At 41.1% G+C, this 25467-nt stretch overlaps 1 protein-coding gene across 1 annotated transcript; it reads left to right on the forward strand.

The window, feature by feature from the left end:
• The first annotated feature begins 240 nt into the window (after positions 1 to 240).
• LOC106915096 (tumor necrosis factor receptor superfamily member 19) lies at positions 241 to 24785 on the forward strand. Its single transcript, XM_014982456.2, has 10 exons — positions 241 to 411; positions 1502 to 1592; positions 4752 to 4865; positions 11024 to 11202; positions 11298 to 11383; positions 18684 to 18848; positions 20761 to 20889; positions 21064 to 21166; positions 22536 to 22807; positions 24109 to 24785. The coding sequence occupies exons 2-10, from the start codon at positions 1527 to 1529 to the stop codon at positions 24111 to 24113; spliced, it is 1119 nt and encodes a 372-aa protein (XP_014837942.1). The 5' UTR covers positions 241 to 411; positions 1502 to 1526; the 3' UTR covers positions 24114 to 24785.
• The last annotated feature ends 682 nt before the right edge of the window (positions 24786 to 25467 follow it).

Genomic DNA, 25467 nt, shown 5'->3' on the forward strand with positions numbered 1-25467 from the left:
CACAATGTCTCAACATTTATTAAATTTAATATTTGCTGTCATCGATCTGATACGGGAACCACCGGGCTGAAGACTCTGGTCATTCAATACCTGTTTATGTTTGTGCGTGCGTGTGTGCGTGTGTGTGCGCATTTCTCTCCGTCTCTCTCTCTCTGTGTGTGTAAAAGCGTGTCTTTGATGTAGGCTGGCTGATCACAGATCAGATCCATAAAGCCTGCCCCTTCTCCCCGCCTTTGATCTGCGCTTGAGCTGCTGCTGCTGCAGCTCAAAGCAGAGCTGTGCGGTGCTGTGCGGTGCAGGAGCTGCGGCGCTGACATGGTGAGCGGACCGGTGCGGGAAACACGCCTTTCGCCGGTCTGCTGTCCACTTTTTGGGATCTTTAACCAACAGCCTGCTTTTTTTTTTGATCAGGTAAGAAACGCGCTGAGTTCAGCTTGGGACATTCATGCGTCGTTCACTGACGGGAAACAGAGTTGGATTTTCGCAGATCCCAGTAAAAGTCACCATAACAAACCTGCACTGAATTCAGTCCTCTTGTTTGTTTTCTTGGTGGCTACATTTTTTGAGCTGCTATTTAGGAATTGTTGATTCATTTTGGATTAGTTGCATTCAGTAACAAGCAGGGTGAGATGTGAATTATAGTTTATTTAGTTCAAAAAAGATATTTGAACTAAATAAAATGAAGGGGTGGCTTTACATGTGCATTCATTGTACTTCTGGTTCAAACCATTGAACCTGTAATATGAGGAACAAACCCATAATATGACAGTTTTCTTCTCAGTGACTTGGACTTAAGGGATTTATTGTTTTTATGTCCTTTATTCAAAATAAACAAATCCTGACCAGCTCTTTTTGTTGTATTTGTACTCAAGTCCCGTCAAACAACTACCATCAGTTTGTCTAAAAATGTATCACAAATACCAAGAGTTTTATACAAATTTTGCCTAAATTGCTCAGTTTTTTTTTTTTTTTTTGTCCAAATATGTGACCCCACCACTATGCAGGGTGTGAAAAATCTAAATAAGAAGGCATCATAATTTAGAAAACTACTCATATTTTATTATTAAGTGATAGTTTCAGTAGGATAAACAGATTCAGTGTTGTTTAAAATGTGTTCCTTTAAGATATACCACTCTGTAATGTGACTTTTATAAATGTTACATTTTATTTCAGGTTTCTTTTTTGGAAAGCGTTCTTACCTCCAGATTCCAGTCATGTTCATGCTCTCTGCACATGCTTAAATTTAAATCAAAGAAATCAACAACTTACTCTGTGTTACATATTTGTTTTTGATCACCAAACTCTACACATTTACTTTAGAACAACCCGGACTCACAGTGGTATTTCACTTTAAAGGGGAAAACAAATTTATAGTCATATTTTGATTGAAGTCGTCATATTAGTCGTTATTTGTTGATCTCAGCATATTGTCCCAAACAAAAATGCCTTTGCTTCTTAACAGGAGAATATAAAGATTTGACTGATGTGTCCTTGCTTTCAGCTCAAAGCAGTAGGTGGCCGTCAAGATGTTTTGGAGGCTTCCACACAGCCTGTCGCTCCTGCTAGCTGCACATGTCGTCTTCTCAGCTTTGGTAGGAACGCTTTTATTTGTATACATTTGTGATTAATTGTATTATTATTTAAAGTATATATGGATTATCACTGTTATGCTGTCTGTAACATACTGTATGTATGGGTATTTTGTTTATTAGACATCGATCTTGGCAAAAATAAATTAGTTTGGCTCAGTGTTGTGGTACTCGAGATCGGTCTTGGTCTCGAGTCCGGTCTTAAGACCGTTTTCTGATGGTCTCGGTCTCGTCTCCGACTCGACCGCATTTGGTCTCGGTCTTGTCTCGGTCTCGGGCTCTGAGGACTCGGCATTTTATTTCAAGACCAGTCGAGACCGCAACTGTGAAAATATCACTAAACGTGCAGCATACTGTCCAGTTTATTTGTTAACATCTTTGTTTTCAGTGGATGCAAAACTCACCGATTAAAATCCAAGCAACTACGTGTTTCTCCCCCTCCCCCTCCCCACCTTTCACTCTCGTGCGGCGCTACTCCCTCCTCCCTCCTCCCCCTCCACACCTTTCACTCGCACTCGGCGCTCCAGGACATGCGCAGTGGTTTTCTCTCAGCAGCAGAAAATGTTTGTCTAATCGTCAGTAATATAATAGCGCTGCATAAATAGTAAGAAATCCGATGGCCACAGCTAACTCAGCAGCGCTTCGCTTTCAGAGACGATGGGGACAACGTCTAACTATTTTCGTCACTTAGAAAAGTAGCTCAAAGAAGGTAAGCCCCGTTAACGTGATGTTAGCAAAGCTAGCTGTACAGAGACACATAAGAATTTGTGATGAAAAAAGTCACTCACTGCCTGAATTATTGTGCGGAGATGTTGACTGACTTGTCGCATATATAGGACAACGCTATGTCCAAAAGTCTGCAATATAGTGATGTGACATTCAGAAACAGTCGATTCTTCTCCACGGCTCTTTATTTATTAGATAGGACTGGAGTGTCACTCACTGAGAGCCGTTGTTCTATCAGATTACCATACACTGTCAGAATAGCATACCCTGCGCATTAAGAAGTCCGACCGTCAGAGGAGTTGTCAGTTCACCATATGCAGCAAGTTATGACGAAAATAAGTCATTAAATTGTTTTCAATGATAACTATATAGATATACATGTGTTGTCATGGTTGCAAAGTGTATTTAAAGCAGGTCTGGCTGCAGCTGGAGTCAGCTACAACACACGCCCGTGTAAAACTCACTTAACCGCTAAGTCAGGATGCCATACAACTGTTAATAACAGATCTACGTCATGATTCTATGTTCCTAGCATACATGCAGTGAGTACCATGCCAGCGCATGCGCCTTAAGAAGTCCGACCGTCAGTGGAGTTGTCAGTTCAGCATATGCAACAAGTTATGACGAAAATAAGTCATTAAATTGTTTATAATATGACATAATATGATAATTAGATAGATATACATGTGTTGTCGTGGTTTCAAAGTGTATTTAAAGTAGGTCTGGCTGCAGCTGGATGCCATACAACTGTTAATAACCAAGTGTATGATGATCTACGTCATGATTCTATGTTGCTGATTAAATAAAATCATATGGTAATGACAGCGTATGCATGTCTGAGCTAAGCGTACGACTATCTGACAACGTATGCTGATCTGACAGAACACCGTGAGTTCGTGTTAAGCGTATGACGATCTGACCTGACAGAACACCCGTTCTTTGTTCTAGTAATGCTCTGTGTACACTGCATCATTATTTAATTATGTACGTTGATATTTAAATGAACAAATAACTAAAACACAAGAACGAAAGAGCACGCAGAGCATGCACATTGCTCTTTGTTTTTGTTCAAAGTGGCAGCTGTAATGTCTGCCATGGTGTCAGACTACCTGGCTTCATGTACTGGGAGAGAGAGTGAAAACAGTCACGATGAGCGCCTTCTGTTTGGTTACTTCTTGCTTGTTGCTCCTTGGTCAGTGTTCGTAGTTGAGTGTTATTTACCATCAGGGCATTGCCTCAATTGCTATGTTTAATGGTGCAACAGTGGTGGATTCTTATATGAGCAATATGGGCAAATTCCCAGGGTGTTATGTTTTTAGGGATGGCACGAGACCATCACACATTGTAACACAGAAATGGAATATTTAATATTGGTAAAATGTATTAAGTATTTAATATCTAGGTGTTTTTATGGGAATATGGATCTTTCAGATTATTCTGAGAAGCAATTTCGATCATATTTTACATTTTATTGTGTCATGTAGCTGTAGCTGGTCTTGGTCTTGACTCGGTCTCGACTTTCCTCGGTCTTGGTCTTGACTTGGTCTCGGACCCTAAAAGTCTTGGTCTTGTCTCGGTCTCGATACACTCTGGTCTTGGTATAGTCTTGGTCTCGGGTTAGGTGGTCTTGAACACAACACTGGTTTGGCTATTTTCTCGGGTAGCTGTAGGAGCGACGGGAGCCGCTCTGTTAGTTTTCCACCACCAGAATTAGTCTTTCTTTGAGGGAAAAGTGTAGTAGCCTCCTTTCAGCCAGCTGACCAGTGCACAGAAACATTTGTGGGAGGGTTGTGGTGGGCGGCAGGTTTTTGGGTGGCACTCCTTTAGCTTCTGTGGCATGACTGATGTTTTTAATTCACGGAAAGATCTCTAAAAACCGTTTTTCTTGTCAATGAGGAAAACGGGAATTATCCTTCGTCCAGGTAGCAACAGCAACAGGTGGGGAGGGGCAACACATAACTGTGATTAAAACCTTCTCAAACATGCCATTGCAAACACTTCTAACAGAAACCAGTGTGCAAGACTTTTTAAAACATGTTATCTTTTATAAACTGCATATGCTGACTGTGTGTCCTGCAGTGTTGAAAAGGAGACTGAGAGTTCCCATCTGAGCTCATGCTGCCATACTTTCCCTATCCACTGAGCTTTTATGATTATATCTGCCGCCCAGACTCCCTGTTTTTCTGTGATCTCTGTATTGTTGCCAGCTACAAAGTTTCCCACAGGACTCATTAAGGTTTGATCTCTTCACATCCCATCTGTTCCAGACGTTACTATCAAAAGGAGTCCACAGCAGTGACTTTAAGCAATGACTTAAAGTATTATGACACAAAGTGATGCGCTGCTGTGGAAGGGGTTGTCTTTATCTGCCACGGACAGAAGTGGTGATGAAACGCAGGAATCTTTAACTCTCACCAAATGTCTGTTTCCCTTCAGATCAGCGTGGGAGCCATGGAGGGGAGCAGAGAGTGCAGAGAGCAGGAGTACAAGGACCGCTTCGGGAACTGCAAACCCTGCAAACAGTGCGATGCAGGACAGGAGCTTTCTAAGGTTGGAGCACAACTGTTTTGAAATACGTTTTTTTTATTTTCTTTTATTGTCTCTTCTGTTAGACAGATTTACCCAGCACCCTGTGTCCAAATGTAAGATATGTCTTTGGAATCGATCACAAGGACTTTGAGAAAAGTGTTTCACATCACATTTATTGCTTCCTCCCTTTCATCCAGAGAGCAGCCAAACCGTTATTAACTTCTGTCCAACAACGACGGCCCTTCTTTAATCAGTCACACCCATGCTTTTGACCTCCTCCAGCTGAATGGCTTCCATTGTCTTTCCCCATCGCGCCCGGTCCAACTCATTGTCTTCACCCTCTGAAGCAAGCCATGCCTAAGCTTGCAGCTCTCTCAACAGAGAATAGAGTCTTTTCCACCCCCTGAGCCGCAGCTTTCTGTGAGCTTTGTACAAACAGGCCTCTGTAGTGTCAGTTAGGGCTGGTGAGCAAAAAGCCCTTTTCCTCTCTAGCAGCGCCGATAACAGCACCTAACCCAACCTGGCAAGTGGAGGCAGTGATGGGAAGCCAAATAAACAGGACATAGAATAATCTAGATACCCCTCAAATGTTTTTGTCACATTATATCCACAGGTGGCAATGAATCTTATGGGTTAGACCAACAAAAACTAGTGCACAATTAGTAAATGGTAGAAAAGGAACCCTGCTTTTAATTTTTATTAAACGAATACCTGACAAGTATGGCATTCTGCTGCACAATGCCCCCTTTACTCTGATACCCCTTACAAAATCAAGTTCATCTGATTTCTGAAGGCAACTTGTTCGGAAATAGATTCTACCTATGTGTTATGTAATCTGCGCAATTGTCTTATGACAGTTATTATAAACCCATCTTGAAACATGGTGGTGGCATAATCATGCTATTGGGATGCTTTTCTTCATCAGAGGTTAGGAATCTGGTCAGAAATGTTGATCAAATTTAATACAAAAGCAGTGGAAGAAAAACCTAGCAGTCTGTAAAAAGATTTGAGACTGAGGTTTACCTTTACGCAGGAAAGCAACCAGAAACAAGCATCCGATTTGACAAAACTGGAAAGTTCAAGTTCTCTATGCAGTCTGACAGAGATCTGCTTTGAAAATAAATATTGATATAATATTTAGTTTCTAGATGTTCAAAGCTGGTGAGACATGCTTTAAAAACCTCACAGCTGTAATTCCAGTGAAAGATCGTTGTACTCTGAGGGACTGCAAAAAATGCACTACACACTTTTCAGATTTTAGTTGTAAAATTTTCAAAAAAGAAAAGGGGGGGAAAAAAGCTCTCCTTCCACGTTACCTTTAGAAGCTATTTGTGTCAGGCTATGTCATAAAATTCAGATGAAATGGATTGAATTATGGGAATAGTAATGAAGCAAATAGTGCAAGTCACTTTTGACTAGTGCCAAATATATAAATTTATATAAAGAAAAGATGAAATAGACTTTTTAGCAAAATATATTTCCAAACCTTAGCTGAGGACCTTCTTTGGTTGTGATATTCTAAAGAAGTTGTTTCTGATACCAGCTACTGCAGGTAATTAATTGGACTCTAAAATGAACTCAAACACACAGAGATAAAATGGGCATCAGAAGTTTGTATCACTTTATGATCTGCAGCCTTGGTGTGTGGTTGGATACTAGGCAGATGTTTCTAACAAAAATACTTTAGCAGCAGGAAAATGAAAGATGAAAACCCTCTCTACCCTCAGCTTTACATCTGTTGAACACATTTCAGCCCTGTCGCCTTTAATCTGCGAGCACACAAACATGCACTGTGTGCTCAGTAACATGCTTCAGTGATCCTCCAGTTTCTTTGCCTGCTCAGCAGGCGTGAGTGCTGCCCGCCACCCTGGGGTCCTGGTTAATAATTGGCCGCTTCACTCTTTCTCTGAAGGTAGCGGGATGCTGGCTCAAAGAGAAGACCAGAGCCTGGGACCCGGGGAAAGACTCCCAGCGTTAGAAAAGCTTGTGATCAGAGATCTGAGTAGCCCTAAAAGCGATGGGGGTTTGACCCGGTGGGGAAGGAAGCGGACTTCTGGAGTCCCTCTGTGCAGCTGCTATAGAGATTTCAGAGGAATGTGGCCCAGTTTGCTCTGGACGTTTGCCTCTGGAAGCTGCTCTGACAAACATCAATTAGCACCGCCGCGCTAACTGTTGCTCGAGGAGCCACCCACACATAGTCCATTATGACTACTTACTCTTTCTCTCCCTGACACATATTTCATTCCAGCTTTCATTCAGAGCCTGTTACTCTGTCGGTTTTGGTAGAAGAAAGGCTTGCCGGCCTTCCAGTGCATTCTAGAAAAATGCCAGTGGCGAAAAACAACAACAAAGAAATGTCAGGAACATGTTTTTTGATGTGACATCAATATGTAGCATAGAAAGATGGCCATTTTTCCTACAACAGCAATCCCAAGACAAAGAACCGCTGAGTGCTGCTGGCTGAAAAGCCTTCGCAAATATTCATTTTTGTCAAGCAGCAGAAAAGTTGTCCATTTGGTGCAGAATTTTTACATCTGAAGAAGTTTTCAGAGTCTTTCTAAACAAAAAAGGTTTCATTGTGTTATGAGCTAAACAGAACTTTGCTCCAACGGACTTGGCAGTGTTTTCAGACTTGTTTCATCACAGGATCATATGACCGGCCACCCCCCTCCCCTCTCCTACCGTGATTCCCTCTTAATCTCAGAAATATCTGTGCGTCTGAACACGCATCAGGACCCAGCCAGCTTGGCCCCTCTCTCCCCTCCACACGGCTGTTATGCTTGGCAGTCTCAGCCAAACAAGATCAGGAGATAGGACATGCAGGGGAACGTGATGTCGAGCATCTGCTTATTTTATTTTGTTTTCATGGTTTCTGAGGGCATGTAAAGCCATTTCTAAGTAGTTTCTGTCTGTGTGTGTAGAAGTGGTGGATGCATAATTTGAAACATTGTCTGTAGATTTCTTTTAAAGTGCCATTTTTTTCAGATTGTGTACTTTAAAGAGACCATTCCAGTTAACAAACTCAATGTGACATGTTTCTTTGTTTTTTGAATTTTGGCCTTTACTCGCCAGAAGATCTGTCCTCTCCTATCTGGTTCAGCTGATGATTTGGCCAAAACAAAGTTACTTTCTCAAAATAATGTAGTTTAGGACCTTCAAGCTGTTATGCTGCTATTTTGTTTATGCTGACGCCATCTACACCTTCCGATACGGGACAGAGACCATGAAGGTTTACCATTCTACCTCCAAACCTTTGATAAGCTGTGAGTCTGATAACATTTTGGAAATTCAAGCTGCTTAAAGTAGCTAATGTTTGCCACAGTTATAAATTCCTTTTACATTAACATATAACTGTCGTTAGTATTTGTTGTGCTGACCTTCAATCTGATATTTTCGTGGGCCGGTAACTGCTATCAAGAAACACCAAGGTTTCATGAAGTTACACTTTCAGGGTTTTTAGAGCATGGAGTAATGTGATGTTGCCCCTCCCTCCCCTTTGGCCACGCACTACCAGTCAGCTGGCTGAAAAATGACACCTACACTTTACAGCTCCAGAGAGACGAATTTAAGAGTTCTGATTCATTTCCAGTCAAAAGAAGCATAAAGTCATAACTTTTATTTAGTTAATGTTTGTTTAAAACTATAGCTGGCATCCTATGAGCAGCATGTCTGTAAAGCTAGCAGACTAGCCACCTGAGCAGATAGCCTGACTAACTAATAGAGTCTAGCTTTATAGGTTATGTTAAACAAAGGCTAAAAACAGGAGAAGTTACACTTCTTACACAAATTATGGTCTAAAAACAAAAACAGAAGTAATTACATATTTTTCCACTCTATGAAAATAGATTGATATAAGGAAACTGTTTTTACCGAAGTAAACATATTGTGAGCCTCTCCTGTCCCTGTGTCAGCTCTGTTGTGTCTTGTTTCCTGTTATAAAAGAAAGATGACGTTGCTCCTTAGTAACCTATCCGGTCTGTACATGAGGAGCAGGACTTGGCTTTGTTCCCCTTTGTTTCGGTGCTCTGACCTGCTTGTGTCTACGCAGCACCGGCCCATCCTGACATGTGGTGCCCCATGAACAGTACTTGTGCCAATGCTGGGCCTGGTTGGATTGAATCATCCTGAGGCCCCATTCCTTCATGTGGAAACAGGTCACCAGGCCCTATCCCGCAATCACTCCTCTGCAAGTCCATTTTCAATCAAGTGTCTTGACAAAACCAAAGATTATGACATGCAAAGATGAGTCTTATTCATTTGTCTTTTTCCCTACTGCATAAGCCATCCCTCTCTTCTTTCCTCGGTGCCCTCCTCTGCCCTGCTGCATTGTACAGCCTTTTATGGAGAGTGCAGAGGAACAGCTGCAATAGGCCGATCCAATCTGGGCCACCTGGCCAAGCACGGCTCAAGGTTTCAATGTCAGGCTCACATGTGTTTGGCTGGAAGGGCCGTCTTTCTAATCCTCCCTCTCTGTGCCCGAGCAAGATCACATTTTTGCCTCCGACCTCCATTTTTATTTCCCCTAAACCCAACCCCCACTGTATCAAAGTCTTCTGCCCACATTCCAGCCGGAGTGCATGCCAGGCCAGTGAAACGGGAAACGGGCGAGGAGAGAAGTTCTTTTTTGAAATTGACCTTCACTTTAATGATATATGCCTGTCCTCCAGGATCTGGAGAGCAATGTGGGGATCCTGGATCACAGGAGTTCAGCTGCCACAGAGCCGATAATGAATGAACAATGTATGATGTCATTTCTGCAGGGTATTTTCATTCTGTGCGGTGTACAGTAATATCAGCTGTCATCCAAATGTCTAGCTGTTGTCAAGGTCACCATGAGCTTCAGAGATATGGATATCTGGGAAGAGAGATGCACAGTGGCCAGATTGTAATTTTATCTTTATAGGTCTGAGAAAGTGAGACCCTGGTAAATCTATACCACAAAATCTTTGCCCTTTTGTTTTGGCATAATCTCTCTAGACTCTTGAGTATTATTACCCACTTTTGTTTTTAACTCACAACATAAAGGGTTTCTTCAGGATTCAGGTTTGGGGCTGAGGGGGATGTGGACGTTCATAAAGGGGGGGCTAAATATGTGCCAGTGAAGATGTTGATGTGTCACACCACAATAAAAGCTCAGGAAGGAATCGGCCACAATAAACTTTATAAAATTGAGTGAGTTGCAACATGAATGTCAAAGACTGACATAAACATAAACACATTAATAATTCTGATTAACCAAACCTATTTCTCTTAAGTTCTTGTCCATTAAAATATCCACATAAGACTTTTTGGAGGATGAAGTGACTTAGTCTAAGGTGGTTCATTGTATTTTTCTAAACAGAGTGACTGTCCAAAATTCATAGCAGAAAATGTTTTTGCATTTTGCTAAACGTCATATTAATGGTTTGTTTTTCCAAATTATTAAGCAGATCACGCTAGCATTACTTAAAATAAAGACATAACCATGACCTTAAACCACTTTTATTAAGAAATCATTAGGATATCTCAGACTACAGTTCAAACTGTAGGACATTACTGTGAAGCTTTACTCGAAAGAGACTGAAATGAGAAGCGCACTAGGCAGTAGGGTGCATGAAATGTTTGCTGAAACGAACTAATGCAGAGGAGTGTTTCGCATTAGATCGTTCACACGTGCAAGAGAAGCTGGCCTTTATAAACGCACCTTTAATGGTGGAGCACAAAACAAGTATTCATATGCTTTTCCCTCCATCTACTTCTTTATAATCCCTGCGCTCTTTCTGAAGCGTTTCCTTTAAGCTAGCCAGCCTCTCAATCAACGGGGCCCTCACTGAGTCAGCTCGGAGTGGGACTAGTTTAAAAAACACAGCAATAAACCTGCGATAATATAACAGTGGGTGTCCCCCAACGGCTTTATTATTCAAATGCACGGCCCCTCTGGGTCTTGCAGCGGAAGGCGACTCATTCATACCGAGAGAGTCAGGGAGATTATTGGCTGTGTAAGATAGACTCTCAAAAGAGGCAGGCCATTGTTACCCTCTAACCCAGCGGGCTAAGATCATTCTTTAATTTCAGGACCCCCAGCAGTTCACATTCAAACTCCCCCTTTCACCATCTGCACATCAGCCCAAATCAACCAACTCCCCCCCACAACCCCGCCGCCTCTTACTCAGTGTATTTTTCTCTTTTAATCCCCCCAGGAATGTGGCTTTGGTTATGGAGAGGATGCCCGGTGCGTGCCTTGTCGGAGCAGCCGCTTCAAAGAGGACCGGAGCCTGCAGAAGTGCAAACCCTGTCTGGACTGTGGCCTCATCAACCGCTTCCAGAAGGGCAACTGCTCCACCACCAGCAACGCCGTGTGTGGCGACTGTCTGCCGGGGTGAGAGAGCACTCAAACACCAATCTGTCTAATTTTATAGTAGAAAATAAATGTTTGTTTCGTTTACTAAACATGTAACCTTGTGTCTGCTACAGATTTTATAGGAAAACAAAATTAAGTGGATTCCAGGACATGGAGTGCATACCTTGTGGGGACCCTCCGCCTCCATACGAGCCCAATTGTAAGCACTTTTGAATCATTTGACCGCTCCTAACGGTTGGCCTGAAATGCTCCCAGAAAACAGACTCCCCAATCCGCAGCAGGAGATGTTCGAACATGAAACAACAGAGATACAAAAGTCAGAAAGCAAACACCACCATCACAAACACACAATCATTTGAACTTCTTGCCAAATGCAAGTGGAACCAAAAACCCAGTGCCACAACAAAGCCAACACACAGACACACACTCGACATGCCAGCACAAAGTCCTCAAGAGTAACCAGAACCACAACTTTCTAAGGGTGGAGCGAGCTGTGTTTGACTCACTAAGTCCAACCAAGGCAGCCAGCTATGTTACGAAGATAAATAAATGCTGGGATTTCAAAGCTGGGAAGTTGAAGAGCTGAAATGGATCCTGCAATGGCTACCTAAGATTTGCCAGCACGGGATTATATTGGGTTATAGAACATGCCACTCATTTTCAGTGCTCAGTTTGGGCTAAATGAGAAAATGTCCCTGAACAGAACATTTTACTAAAGTATTCACTTCCCTTAATCTTTCCGTAACATTAGAGCTACAAATTTCAAAGTAACACGCAGTGTAAGGAAAAAGGCAAAAGGTTTTCGCAAATAACAATCTGAAAAGCGTGGATTTGTCTTTACCTCACATTATCTGATACCACCAAATACAATCCAACTACCTTTGGAAATGACCTAGGCAGTAAACAAAGAACACAAGTAATTACATTTCAGATTGAACAGCATCATGAAGATTCAGGACCACAGCAGACATTTCAGGGAGAACATGGTAGAAACATTTTGCACAGGCTTACATGTCCAAACCTTAGAGACTTGGAGACACTGCTAGTGAAAGGTGCAAATGCATACATTTCACAGATTTTTAAAACCATGTACAAGTTTTTTTTTTACTTCACAACTATGCGCTACAATTTGTTGGTATGTTTTTTGGTTGTATTAAGACTGAACAGTCCAAAGGTTTAATGTGAATATCCTTTTCAAGGCACAGTTGAGGAAAAATACTGCATGTTTGATTCAACACCAATTGCAGCAATTCAGACTTTGCTGCTTTAAACAAAAGAAACTGGGAATGTGTTGCAATACACAGCTCATATTCCATGAGGATGCACATCCTATTAACTTCTTCCTCCTGGCCAAGAGCAATCGTATGATTTCAGGATTGCAAATGAAACCAACAAGCAAATGAACTTCTTACCTTTGGTAATTGAGTGTGACTTCCTGCAGGGAGCTTTTACTGACTATTTAAGTGTTGGAAGAGGGGAACTATCGCCTAAACAACATTTGCAGTCTTTGCACAGCAGAATGGAGGCGTCATTGGACCGGCTGCTCTTGGTGTTGTCCTTTAATCTCGCCTCTTTATTGATGTGGGTAAGAGAAAAAAGAAAACCTGGATGTGTACGCTGACCTTGAGACAACAGGCCTCCCTCTGTCTGCTCATTTGTCCATCTGTGCCGCTTCCCGTTTTGATACTGGAGGAGGCCTGTGAAACAAAATGGCCTTTGTGTGTGGGAACATAGCCGGTGGTTCGCTCCTACAGGGACTCTCAGTGGAGTATTTCCAAATGTTTGAAAGTCTTGCCATCCCCCCCCCCCCCCCCAGCCGCCTCTCACCCCCGTCCACGGCTGTTATCTAGAGGAGGATGGTGAAAACTTAAAGGGCAGATCATTCTAATAGGCCACCCTGGCCCGGGGCAGGGGTGCAGCTGTGCAGGGGGAAGCAGTTGTAGTCTGGGGTGGACTGTAAATCTTCTCCCACCCCCCTCCTTCCTTCTTTCTCTCTCTTCCCCCAGTGGCTTTTTAGAGTTAAAATGAGGTTGTGTTTTATGGATTTCTTCATCCTCTGTAATGCGTTTCATCTGCTGAAATAGTTCACCATCCCATGTGGAGTTGAACCTGTACGTGTTCTCTGGTAGCTTCTTCCTGTACAGACTTTATTACAATGGGCTCCATAAATCAGCAGGTCAGGAATTTAAAATGATTTTCAGTTTATTCACAGACGAAAGTGATAAAATCCATCCATTAGGCATAATTAATGCAACCTTTAAGCAAAAAGCTGAAAAATCTGTTGAAAAAGGTTTGATCTTATCTGAATCTTCATTCCTTAGAATGAGATAAATTGCTTGTTTGTTTTTCCAAGTAAAACTAATTACAGAGCTGCTGCCAGTTAATCAGACGACTTGTGGAAGTCTCCTTTTTGTTCCCCATTAGATAGAGTCTTAATTTGGCCTTTTATGATACACATCTTGAATGCTACCCATTCAAACATTCCTACTTATCAACACTTTCACTTTTTTTTTTGCAAGTTTTTTTAATACGTTCTATGAACATTTCACCCATCATTTACTTGCATAGAATACTTTTTAACATTGCACCGATTATTCAGACAGAGACAGGAACCAACTACTTCGATTGGCTGTAGTTTGTTACCAAAACTAAGATTTCCCTCCATTTCCAGTCTATAAACACATCATAGCTGATGTATGACTCTCATGGAGGTATGATACAGTAATTCCATTAGTTTCTTTTGGATTCAAAACCACCGACTCCATCAGGGAACCAGCTGTACATTTAGCTTCTTATGTCTTTTTGTCTTTAAAATATAAAAATTTAAAGTGGCAGATCAGACCTCATCACTCCACCTTTGTTAAACACTCTTCATTTTAACTTCTAGTTCAGGATGAGTAGAAGAGTATTTCACAGTTGTTGTTGTTTTTTTTGTACTTCTTTGCCTCCAGGACTAATGCAGATCAATTCAGTTTAAATTTTTTCCAATCTGGACTGAATCATCTTATGGAATATACAGATTCTGTAAAACACAGCTTGGGACTTCTAATACATTTAAAAATTCAAGTTGCGATGTGGTAAATAAATTTCACTCAGACATAAAACTCTAAACAAAAAAAAAAACAAAACAATGTGTTTGTAGATTTACTTGTTTATTCTACATTATTAAATGAGAAAGAAAGTCTGGAAATTAATACTATTTAAATTGCTAATTTTTTCCTGAAGATATTCAGACCCGAAAACTATTTTAATGCTTTTTCAGACATTTCAAGACCTCGCCTACATATATAGTCCACATTGGACTTCTCAGATGTCATGAGGTCCCAAAATGTAGTTAAAACACTTGTTAAAAATCCTCCAGTATTTAATTTATGAATCCATTTCCCAGAATAAAAATGGAAAGCCTCCAGCCTTCCAGCAGCTTAAAGCAGCGGTTCCAGTATTTAAACTCACACTCACTGAAGCCACTGCGATGCAGGCGTGTGGGATCATGATAGCTGCTGATCGCAGAACACTTTGTCCTGCCTCCTGTCTGACTCAAGCTATATGCGAACTGTCAAAGCGGCACCTTACAGCAATAATCATGCTTGGTGTTGCCAGAGAAGAGGTGGTTACATGCACACAAATCGAGTCAGCTCTGACACGAAGGTTCAATCTGAGCTGAAGAGGAAGTGCTTCTGTTGCCGTCAAGCGTTATGTCACCAGATCAAGTCCATACAGGAAATGCATAAATTAAAGCCTTAATTATTTCATTTTGCAACAAAGCAGTTCAGACGTACAGCACAACATAATTTAATAAGGAGATGCTATAACCGAGGAGACACTCTGAACAACTAACCAGCTGTTATCTGCGTTTTTGTGCTTCTGTCTAGAGACAGAAGCACAAAAATATAGATTTTTGGCTAAATTTTTGTTCCAAAATAAAATAACCACAAGAGCTGATGAGCATAACATTATTGTTCCTTTATTAACCTTCATGTTGGATTATTTTAGCAGCAGTACGACTAATTGCTTCTGTTCTTTTAAAAGAAACAAAGATCACACCAAACATTTTTATTGTATTTGTACACAAGATTATGACACTGCGAGAATCTCATCCCGTCTAACAGGGAAAAGTTTTGTCAGCCAACCTGACAGCAGGGTTCAGCAACAGGTGGGAGAGGGGCCCTGCTGCGTTACTCCTTTAAAACATACTGTATGACTGAGTTGCTGTTGTTGTTTTAAAGCTGTGATTCCAGATGTTGTTTAACACGCCATGTCAGATTTAGTAAATTACATTTTCTCCACTGTACTGAAAGGCATGAATCGAATATCTCTAACGTTTATGTATAAATGACAGCTCATGTCTGCAGCAGAGAAAATGCATTCCTCTCTCCTATTCAGCGATCAGGGTAAACATCGCTACGGCCCCATTAAAGAAAGACCTCAGACGCATTCATACAGACGTAAGTCAAAGAGCCCTTTAAGGTGCAAAGAAGTGCTGCTTTTATTTGGACTATAAGTGCCATTCCACAAAGTGAGTGCGTCTGTGAAAGGCTGCGGTTTATTGGTCTGGTTTGTGTGGAGATAATATCAGCAGGTGAGGTCTGTTCAATGGAGCAGTGTTTATCTGTGTGCGCTGCAGCTGCCGGCGCTCCGATAACAGGCCGCCTTTGTGTTGATGCTCACCTCGGATGAGCTGGATCTGACCTTCACAATGAAGACCCAAGTTTAAACACCATGGTCAGATGTCAGACACCACACGGATACCCTGGGCTGGTTAAGAGTCTATAAAAAACCGAACACTAACACAGTTGGAAACGACACTCAGCTTTAGGATGATGGTTTAGATCCTGGATTTTACTACTTTAGGCTAAAGGAATTTTTGAGCTGGTTTTCTGTGATTGAATGCTGCCTCAGTAGTTTGTATTTTATTCTTCAGTTTGACCAGGAGGTTTGAGAGTAAACAAGGACTTATCAGCTTCACTGCAGCTAAAGCCTTTCAATACAAACATGCCTGTATAAACAGGAACTTATATAAACCAGCATGGCTTAAGCTGTGCCACGATGCCTCTGGAATGTTCCATAACTCCGACATCGTGTACGTTCTCTTGTTTATATCGAGCCGATCCTGTGCTATCCCTTCCCGGGAGATTTGAAACGCTGCTTTTGGCGTTTCATCATATTTTCCCATCTGAAGGAATGTTAAAATACCCTCATCCCCTATCTGTCTGAAAGAGGAGGAAAAAAGAAAAAAAGAAAAAAAAAAAAGCTGGCCAGCGCTAAAGCAATGTTTACACTGCAAAACAAAGAGCTCTTGAACGTGAAAAGGCTGATACCGGTCGCCTTTATGATTAATATACTGAAAAACAAATAGCGGAGCCGACTAGAAAAAAAGATCTCCTCAAACAAGAGCTCACTCATTCTGGCTGCCATTCTCATTGGTAACCGCTCGATCTGCTTCACGTCACTGTACGCTCCCTGTCGCTGTTTGCTCTGTATTAACCCACGCCCTAAATGTCATACGCACACAGACCGGCGGAGACTGTGTGTGTGATTTCTCTGGCAGATCAGAGTTAATTGTGTGGAGCTATTTGTTCATGGCCTTGAGAGTTTAGGCTGCTACTGCCTCTCTTTGACAAAACAACAATCAGAGTGGAAGGGCTTTGAAATTATGCGCAAATTTGGAATAGTTATAAACTGACTGATAAGTGAAGGGTGTGCCAGCGAGACTAAAAGGCTTCGAATTTTCTCTGTGTCGTCTTTAGCCCTCAGGCTTTCTCTAATAATGGTTGATAATAAGGAAAGAAAGTTTTTTTTTTAAAAGTTTTTCTATGTGGTAAATATTGCTATTATGGGTAATGGATTAGTTTAATTAAACTATATCATGCAAATCGCCCCATCCTTAACTTTCCTCTTCTACACAAAATTTGTCAGTTTCTACAAAGATTTAGGCTAAACCAAAGCTAACTGAGCAACAATGCTAGCAGCAAATTACAAGACAAATACCTGACAATATGGCTCTATGGTCACAGCACGCTAGCTGTTGTTTTGTAGATTTCTTTCTTAAAAAATAGTTTTCTGAAGGTTGCTCTCATACATCTTTAATCGTGATTAAAAAAAAGTTTCATCAGCTTGGGGTTTTAAATAATACAAAGCGCCACAGATGCCAATTAAAAAAAAAAAAAGTGTAGCATAGTTGTTTTTCATTCTTGATCTTACAGAAGTAATTTCCACCAAAATTTCAGGCTTCAGATTACTTGGATCTTTCACCAGTGGTAGAATCATAAATAATAAATTGTGTTTTTTGACAATGTATCCTATCTGATATCAATCAATCAAATCAAATTTTATTTGTATAGCACATTTCAGCAGCAAGGCATTTCAAAGTGCTTTACATAATTAAAATAAAAACAGCATGTGAGAAAGAAATATCAGTGTTGGTCCAATTGTAAATTGATCTCGCAGATGAATTGGCATCTCAAAACTAAAAAAAAGCAAACACGACACACAGCACAGGTTAATAAACTCAGTTTTTCCTTTCACTACAGAGAATATAAATGTTTGAAACGTGAAAAGAGTTGCACGTAATGATCTCCCCACCGATAATTATCACCTGATTCTTCAAAACACAGCTGCAGAGTGTTTTGGTGATCCTTTGCTCTCTGCCTTTATTTTGCGTTTGCTTAAATCTCTGCACTTTCAAGTGAAAACCGAAAAAAAAAAAAAGAGTTAATGGTGAAACCTGACTCTGAATAAGTTCTTGTGATGTGGCGCTCTGTGATCTTTGTTTAAACTAACAGTCTCTGAAAACATTTAGAAAAATCCAGAAACGAGTCGCCCGCTGCAACCGCGTGGAGAATTTCATTTGGTTAAAGGATGATTACACGTATAGCAGAAGCAATTTTTGTCTTTTAAAAAACTGCTTCACGTTTTTCTGTTGTGATGTTTAGCCCTAAGCCGCATTAAGCCCTGACGCTCCGTAGCTGTGCGAACATGTAAAATGAGCTGCATTCTTCAAGGCTTCATATGACTGTGTGTTAAGGGTCCCGATGGCAGGAGCCAATGCTGACATTGTTTCTCCCCTCAAGGTGGGATGAGATCAGCACAAAGCAGACGCTTAGATGGACTGTGTTTTCTAATTTCATCCCATACATAAAGAAACTTGAGGGGGTTTTTAAAAGCCGTCCTAGCTTGTGTGCCTGTCGAAGTGCGAGAGGGGAGGTATGTAGAGAGCAATGTGTGTAAATCATCCTCTGCTCAGAACAAGACAAGAGGCAGTTAAAGAGGGAATCCACCACAGGCGTTTTGTCTTTGAACTCCTCTGCTTATTTCATTAGGCTTTAGCTAAAAGGCAGCTGACCTAAAGAACAAAGAGACAACTAATCTCCTGCTTCCACATCACCTGGGGAGGCTCGCATTATGGCCTTCTGCTGTATTTGTCAAGGACGTTTCTTCCATTTTAAGTAAAGCGGCGTGTTACTCCTCTGCTCTCATTCCCTGTGTGGTCTCCTCCGCAGGTAGTGGGCGTGTGAACCTGGTGCCTCTGCCCTCCGTGGTGACGAGTCCTCGTGACGTGGCGCTGGCCGCAGTCATCTGCAGCGCTCTGGCGACGGTCCTGCTGGCGCTGCTGGTTCTGTGCGTCATCTACTGCAAGAGGCAGCTGCTGGAGAAGAAGCCCAGCGGTCAGTCAGGATGCCCTCATGCTGTGTGCTGCATTTTCTTTATTTCTCGAAGAAACATTTTGATGCTTTCTTATTAATCCCTTCTTTATGAATGTGGCTTTGATAAAATGAATGGTAGGTAAACATGTGCAAGATGTAGTCTCTTACTGAAAAGTGCAGGATGACAACACAGAGACACCAGAATTGGAGTAATTTTTATTTTATTTTTTTTTAGATCCTTTTCGTCATTTGTGCAACCTAATTTTGTAGAAGCAGAGGAATTTAATCCACAAGCAATAAAAGCAAGTCTTCAGGTCTCTGCCAGACGGAAAGAGAATATTGTTTGGTTCTTGTTAAAACAAGTACATTGTCAAGATAGAGCTAATCACTGTGCAATTTTGGAGGTCATCTTTAGGTTTCTGAAGGTCATTATCATGAATTAAAACTTCAAAAGGATTCGAACATAAAACTGAGACCTGTGGAGCTCTACATATAGCAGAGAAAACAAACACATTTTATGTATTTTGTCCTTTAATCCACACAAAAACTCAGTTTAATATCACTAAAAATGATTATTTATCAAACTTCTGACCAAAGAGGGTTTGGGGAAATCTCTGTATTTACATGGGGAAACTGAGATGGACATGATTCCCAATTGACTTAGTCATGTATTTTATTAACTTTATATTCTAATACACAATTTAAAGTAGCTCAGCCTATATATCTATCAACACAAATTAACCTTCAGGCGCTTTCTTTAATTCCTAGTAGGAAGTTGTTTTGAAGCAATCCGATCAGCCGACACCGGTTTTGGCTTTGCGCTGCTCCTTATGCGTTTTTTGTTTAAGCGAACACTGAGGTCCGGAATTGTGCGTGTTTATGTGAGTGAAAACGTTTCTGAAACTGTTCCAGTGTGCACGATAGTATTTTTTTTCAACAAAGTTGTAGAGATATTTATTTTGATAATGACCCAGCTGAGTTTGTACAAGGCCCTAAATCTCACTTTTTAATGGAGTTTTCATGATTTCATCACTTTTGGATATTCTGTGAAATCTTTGTGGGTCTGTTACAACAGTGACATTTCAGTGCAAGATAATTTTGTGAAGATGTTTTTTTAAAAAAAAAAATAAATAAATAAAAAAAAGCCCATATGCATTCTAAAGCCTGCCTTTAAATTATTATCCTGACTTCAGAGATATTAAGTTGGCAGATTAATGTGTTTGGAAAAAAAAAAAAAGAGTTGCTAAGGCCTTGAAATGAGGCTTCACTGCTGTCTGAACTTGACTTCATTTCTCCTTTGTTAACTTCCCAAACCGGGTGCTGAACTAAGCTTTATTAAACGACGCTGCATATTTGTGGGAACTTGTTTAATAAGCTGCATTCGTGAGGCTAGAAGTGATTAAGCCTGTGAAATATCCCCGGGCGACAAATTAATGACATCATGTGTCCCCTTTGAGCATGTCAGGAACAAAGAGTTGTAGCAGAAGGTATCGAGGCGGTTTTTTTTTTTTGTTATTTAACTCTTTGCAAAAAGATTGCTTCAGTTAAGTATTTTGTCGGTAATTTCCCCTCCATTAAAATATGCACAACGCCCTTCGCCGGAGCTGGCACAACATGCATACTGTTGTACTTTCAAATTATACTAAGGAGTTATTATGAACCTCATTAACGTGATGCTGGTTAGGCCTGTCAGTTATATCTGATTATGCTACAACTTTGTCCTGTGGAGAGAATGATTACAGATTCAGAGGCTGGGACAAATTGATTAGGCAATAAATTCACATTTATTGATGTCTTACAGATTAGTTAGTTGTATTTTTTATACCTAAAGTCTATTTGCAAATATGGGTTTTTGCTGAACAATTTGAGAGGTCTGCAGCTCGTTTCTTGCGTCATGGAAGATCACCGTGTTGTTGCTTTTCTTTTCTTTCAGCTTCCTCTCTGAGGTCTCAGGACTGTCCCTACAGCGGGGCGGAGCTCTCCTGTCTGGACGCCCGCTGGCTCCACGACTTCCCCCACAGAACCTGCTGCCAGTGTCACCTGGACTCCGGACACCACTGTGGTGCGTTTAGGTTCTGTAAACTGAAGTCTGTAAAAAATCCAGTGATAGTTTTGTTAATTTTGTTGGTGAGCAATTCACCTAAAGATGAACAGTACAGATGACAGTCTTGAAATTTATATTGTATTTGTGTGCGTGCGTGTGTGTGTGTGTGCTGTGTGTGTATGTCCTGTGTAGGTCCAGTACACCTGAACCCCTCTCTGTGCTGTGATGAGAGTTGCAGTTTGGGCTGCAGCCAGGATGTCAGTCCTTTCCAGTCACAGATGAGCCTCAGTGATGAGTAAGTAACATTTGTGCTCAAGTACGATCTTGTAGAGTGTTAATCTGTATACATTGTGACTGAATTATCAAATTTAGCTGCAATAGAAATAATTTTTCTGCAGGGTAAATAACTTACCAACAGGTATATGATAGTGGAGATAATAAAGCCCCGTGATATCCTGTTGTTGGAGGGCAAAAATGTGCCAGAGGTTACAGTTAGCCTAATAATACACCGACTGTGTCAAAGAGAAATGGTACCACATTTTATTGATTTACAAAACCAAGACTCATCATTTGTGTTAAGAGGCTACAGGTAGTTTTCCAGATGATTCCCCCCAAACACTGAATTTTAACCACATTATTCTGTGAAACACGGTGGTTTAGGTGTGATGCTGTGGGGATGTTGCTCATTTAAACGGTAATCTGTCCTAATTTTGCAAACCAGAGATCATGAATCAGTTTGAATACATTAAAATTGTAAAAAGCTGGGCATGCTACCTTGTAGGATGACATAAGATCTACTGTTTTTGAGGCAAAACCAAGAAATGTAGAGGTGATCTACGATGGAGAGGATTACCTGCAGAATGTAAATTGGTTTTAATAAACAAACAGATATTTGCCACTTTACTTGGTAAATCCAGCTAAGCACTAAACAAGTATTTTAAAGGATCTATGCAAATAATCGTTGAATAAAAGGGGATTTGTTAGAGATTCACTAATAAGAGTTTCTTGGCTAATTTCTTATCTCCAGCTTTATAAAGCCTAAATTGCCCTTTTAAGCTGTTTAACATCCCATATCAGCGATTACAATGGTTAGAATCGGTAACCGTAAATAATGTCAGCTTTGCTTGAAAATGTTCAGCCTGTTTGACATGCAACAGATATTTCATTGTAGAAAATTTAATTATCATTTGAGTGGCTTCAAGACGGTTTTTTTTTTTTTTTTGTGCTGACCAGAATAAGAATGGATTTTTGAATTGCCAGTGAAGGGTCAGGACAAGTCAGACTGAAAACGGGTTAAAGCCAGTCACCAGCTGATTGCTTAATGTAATGCTAACATTCTCACTGTAGATAAAACGTCGGATTAGAATTAAAAAAAGACTCAGCTAAACAAGGTTTTAATCTAATCCATTGATTCAAATTTGCATAAGTCTCTTCATGGTCGTCCCCTGTAAGCTCGGCTTTTGTTAAGACCTGCAGGTAGAACATCAACGAGCTTAACACTGAACTGCCCCACTTTTCATCTTACTGCCTTTAGTATCAAGCCGCTGTAGGCGAATAAAGAGGTTCGTCTGTTTGAAGCTCCGCCAACAGGAAAAAGCAAATGGGTGTCTCCACCAGGACGTGTTCACGTTGTTACACACACGGTTGTGTTTTTCTTTCCACAGAAATAGACACCAACATGAAGAAGATACTCCAATGTGGCTGGAAGGCCACGCAGAGCCCGAGTGTGAGGGAGCGGACGAAATGACAGGAAGCGTCGAGTCTCCTGAATACTTGGAGCTTCCTCTCTGTGGAGTCGACCCAGCAGGAGGAAGCGAGGAGGGAGGAGAGGAAGGGGAAGGATTGAGGGAGTATTCATGTGAAAGGAGGGGAGAGGACTGCAGTGACACTGTGACTGATGCACTTCTTCCTAAACAGCAAGGGCAAACGCAGGAAGGTGAGCGGCCATGTTTCTCTGGATTTATTTTCCTTTTAAAATAAATTGTTTTGGGGGGGCAGGCGGGGGGTTATGATGTGGTTGTGTATAAATAAATTAACATTTACTCCTTTTGGCTAAAAGGCTTTTCTTAATATGTCGTGACCCACTCAACATCCACACTAAAACGTTTTAACTTTTAATAAAAAGACATGAAGAATGTTCTGAGATTAGAGCTAATTGTACAATACAAAGGTGGGAAAAGAAGTTGTAAAGTTTTTCAGGTCTGACGCTGTGCCATGTAGGATATACAGACGTTAACAGGAGTTGTGATATAATAAATGTGGGTTATTATTTGAAACATTTTTTTTTATAACTGCTGTAATTGTATATGTGAACAAGTTTAGGTCAATAGCTTTATTATTTGAACTTTACACGTCTGCCTGAACTGGAACGACACGTTCTTGTGCGAGTCCCATTTTCAAGAATTGCTATAAAAAAAAACAGATCTCTGTGTATATTAATATTCCAGGAAAACAAGAAATCATTGATGCCAAATTTAAAGCTTCTGAACCTCACATTTAGAGGAAGTCGCCTGCTATTGCTACTTGCTCATTCAGGAGGAATAAATGCTGCAACTCAATGCCTTGATGCAATATGCTGGGTTTCCCTATATAGAACACTTTTTAAGCTAACTTGAATAATAAATTGAGCTGTTTGAATTCAGTTGGAATGGATGCATGATTAAATCGAAATAATTTTCTTTTAGAAAGTGCCTCGAGACGACGTGTTGTGAATTGCTGCTGTGTTAACAAACTGAATTGAATTGGACTTCAAAACTTAAAGAAGTAGTTGGAGGATTTTTCTATAGATGATACTAATTGTGGAGCAGGTAATCGGATAAAAACTATTATTTCTGAATGAAGGGAGTTTTCTCCACTAAATTAATAAACTTCAAATAAGAACTGGATAAAGAACGAATTAGTCCTAAAGATTTTTTTTTTTTTTTGCATCTTTAGCTATAGGGAGCATTTAAGTGAAGTGAGCACTGTAATAATGAATCACCATCATCCTAAGGTCCACTCATTTTCAGAAAGCACACAGAATGGAGAAAATAAATACATTAATTCCTCATATATCATGTGGACACTTGTGTCTCAGCCCAGCCTTTTTATTAACTGTTATGTAGCGCTTAGTGTGTGCATGTCCATGATGAGCATGCAGTAAAAGAAACTGGAGACAACTCCAGCCCTTTGATGTAGTCAACAGGATCCAGCTTTAATCTCTGCGTGTGCGCTCTCCTCTTCCTGCTCTCTGCTCAGGGTGACGTGGACGTCTCTGGCTTGAACCCCCGCCTGGACTCGACAACAGCCACGGCCAGATTCAGTCTCGGATTCCTACCTAGTCTCCCCACGCACACAGAAACGCAACAACACAGACACAACCGCGGACGTGCCGTCCCCTCGAAATGCCTCATCGGTGAACCTTAGAGCCCCTCCGTCAGATGGTCCAAACAAAACGCGTAGGCGCATCCCCCCACAGGAGCGCTGCCGCAGATGGATGAAAACGCTAAAACACACCGAGAATGTGAACTCGATGGCCCACTGGGTTCGATCATATGAAGTTGAAACGTTGTGACTTTTACCAGTGAAGGAAAGTGAATCCTGAGAATGTCTCGCATCGTCACATGTAGGAGAATCTAAACTTGTACCGCTCGTCTAGAAGCGGGTGTTATGAAGCTTTTGTGTAAAAGTTTGACGAAATGTCTCAAAAGTGAAAAAGTTGCACATCAAAGACAATCTTGATCGTACGGAGCAGGTTGGAACGAGGAATGTCTAAGTGATAAACGCCCTGTAGATACTGTAAAATACTTAATAGGTCAATATTTTTGTTACGGACTGTAGACTTGACTGCATGCTTGCCTTTCTCAGCTCTGTTCGTGGAAAAATGGAAACTTCTGTCCATGTAGCGTTGTAAATAAACCTCTGAAACAAAATGACCTTTCATGGTTTCCATTTTTATTTGTGCAATACGTTGAGGGAAAATTATTCATTCGTTAATGAACAACAATCTGATTAACCAACTTACTCTTTACAGAACAAAGACTGGTTCAAATAAGTCATTTAAAGTCCACAACTACTGTGCGAATGCACAGCTGGAACTACTCGTTTTCAGAGTGAATTCAGCTTTCTGTTGCTACGCGCTTGGATTTAAACATATTGTTTCCCCGAGTGTCAAACGGCGTTCCCTGTGTGGGGGAGCCACCCAGCTCGCTCACTCTCTCTGATGGTGAGCTCACATCTTCTGCAACCATGTGGAGCTTCTCCTCAGGCTCAGGTGTGAGGCAGGCAAGCAGAGACAATGTTAAAAGGAGCAGCTGCAGCTTAGTGTGATTCCTGTCTGAGACGGACGCAACCCACACATTGAGTCAAAGTCTCTAAAGCCTTTATTTTACCGTCTGCGCTCCTCGTCTTTAAATGTGAACTAAATAAAACTTACTTTGTAGAATGACCAATTATGTCCTACTGAGGCAGCTGTTCATGTGATTGGACATGTTCCAAAAGTTTCCAGTTGTGTGGTTTGTATTAGACTAAACCGTGAGCCAAAGCTCTGCTCGTCTCACCCCCCCCCCCCCCCGAAACTCCTGACAGACAAAACAGATGGAGCGGCATTAATTCAAA

The sequence above is a fragment of the Poecilia mexicana genome, unplaced genomic scaffold (genome assembly GCF_051168715.1).
Source record: "Poecilia mexicana isolate PSO_F unplaced genomic scaffold, ASM5116871v1 scaffold_13, whole genome shotgun sequence".
Classification (NCBI taxonomy): Eukaryota; Metazoa; Chordata; class Actinopteri; order Cyprinodontiformes; family Poeciliidae; genus Poecilia; species Poecilia mexicana.

Coding starts and splice junctions, on each gene's coding strand:
- LOC106915096 (XM_014982456.2), top strand. CDS start 1,527: ATGTTTTGGAGGCTTCCACACAGCCTGTCGCTCCTGCTAGCTGCACAT. Junction 11,203..11,297: donor TGTGGCGACTGTCTGCCGGG/GTGAGAGAGCAC, acceptor TGTCTGCTACAG/ATTTTATAGGAAAACAAAAT. Junction 21,167..22,535: donor CAGATGAGCCTCAGTGATGA/GTAAGTAACATT, acceptor TTCTTTCCACAG/AAATAGACACCAACATGAAG.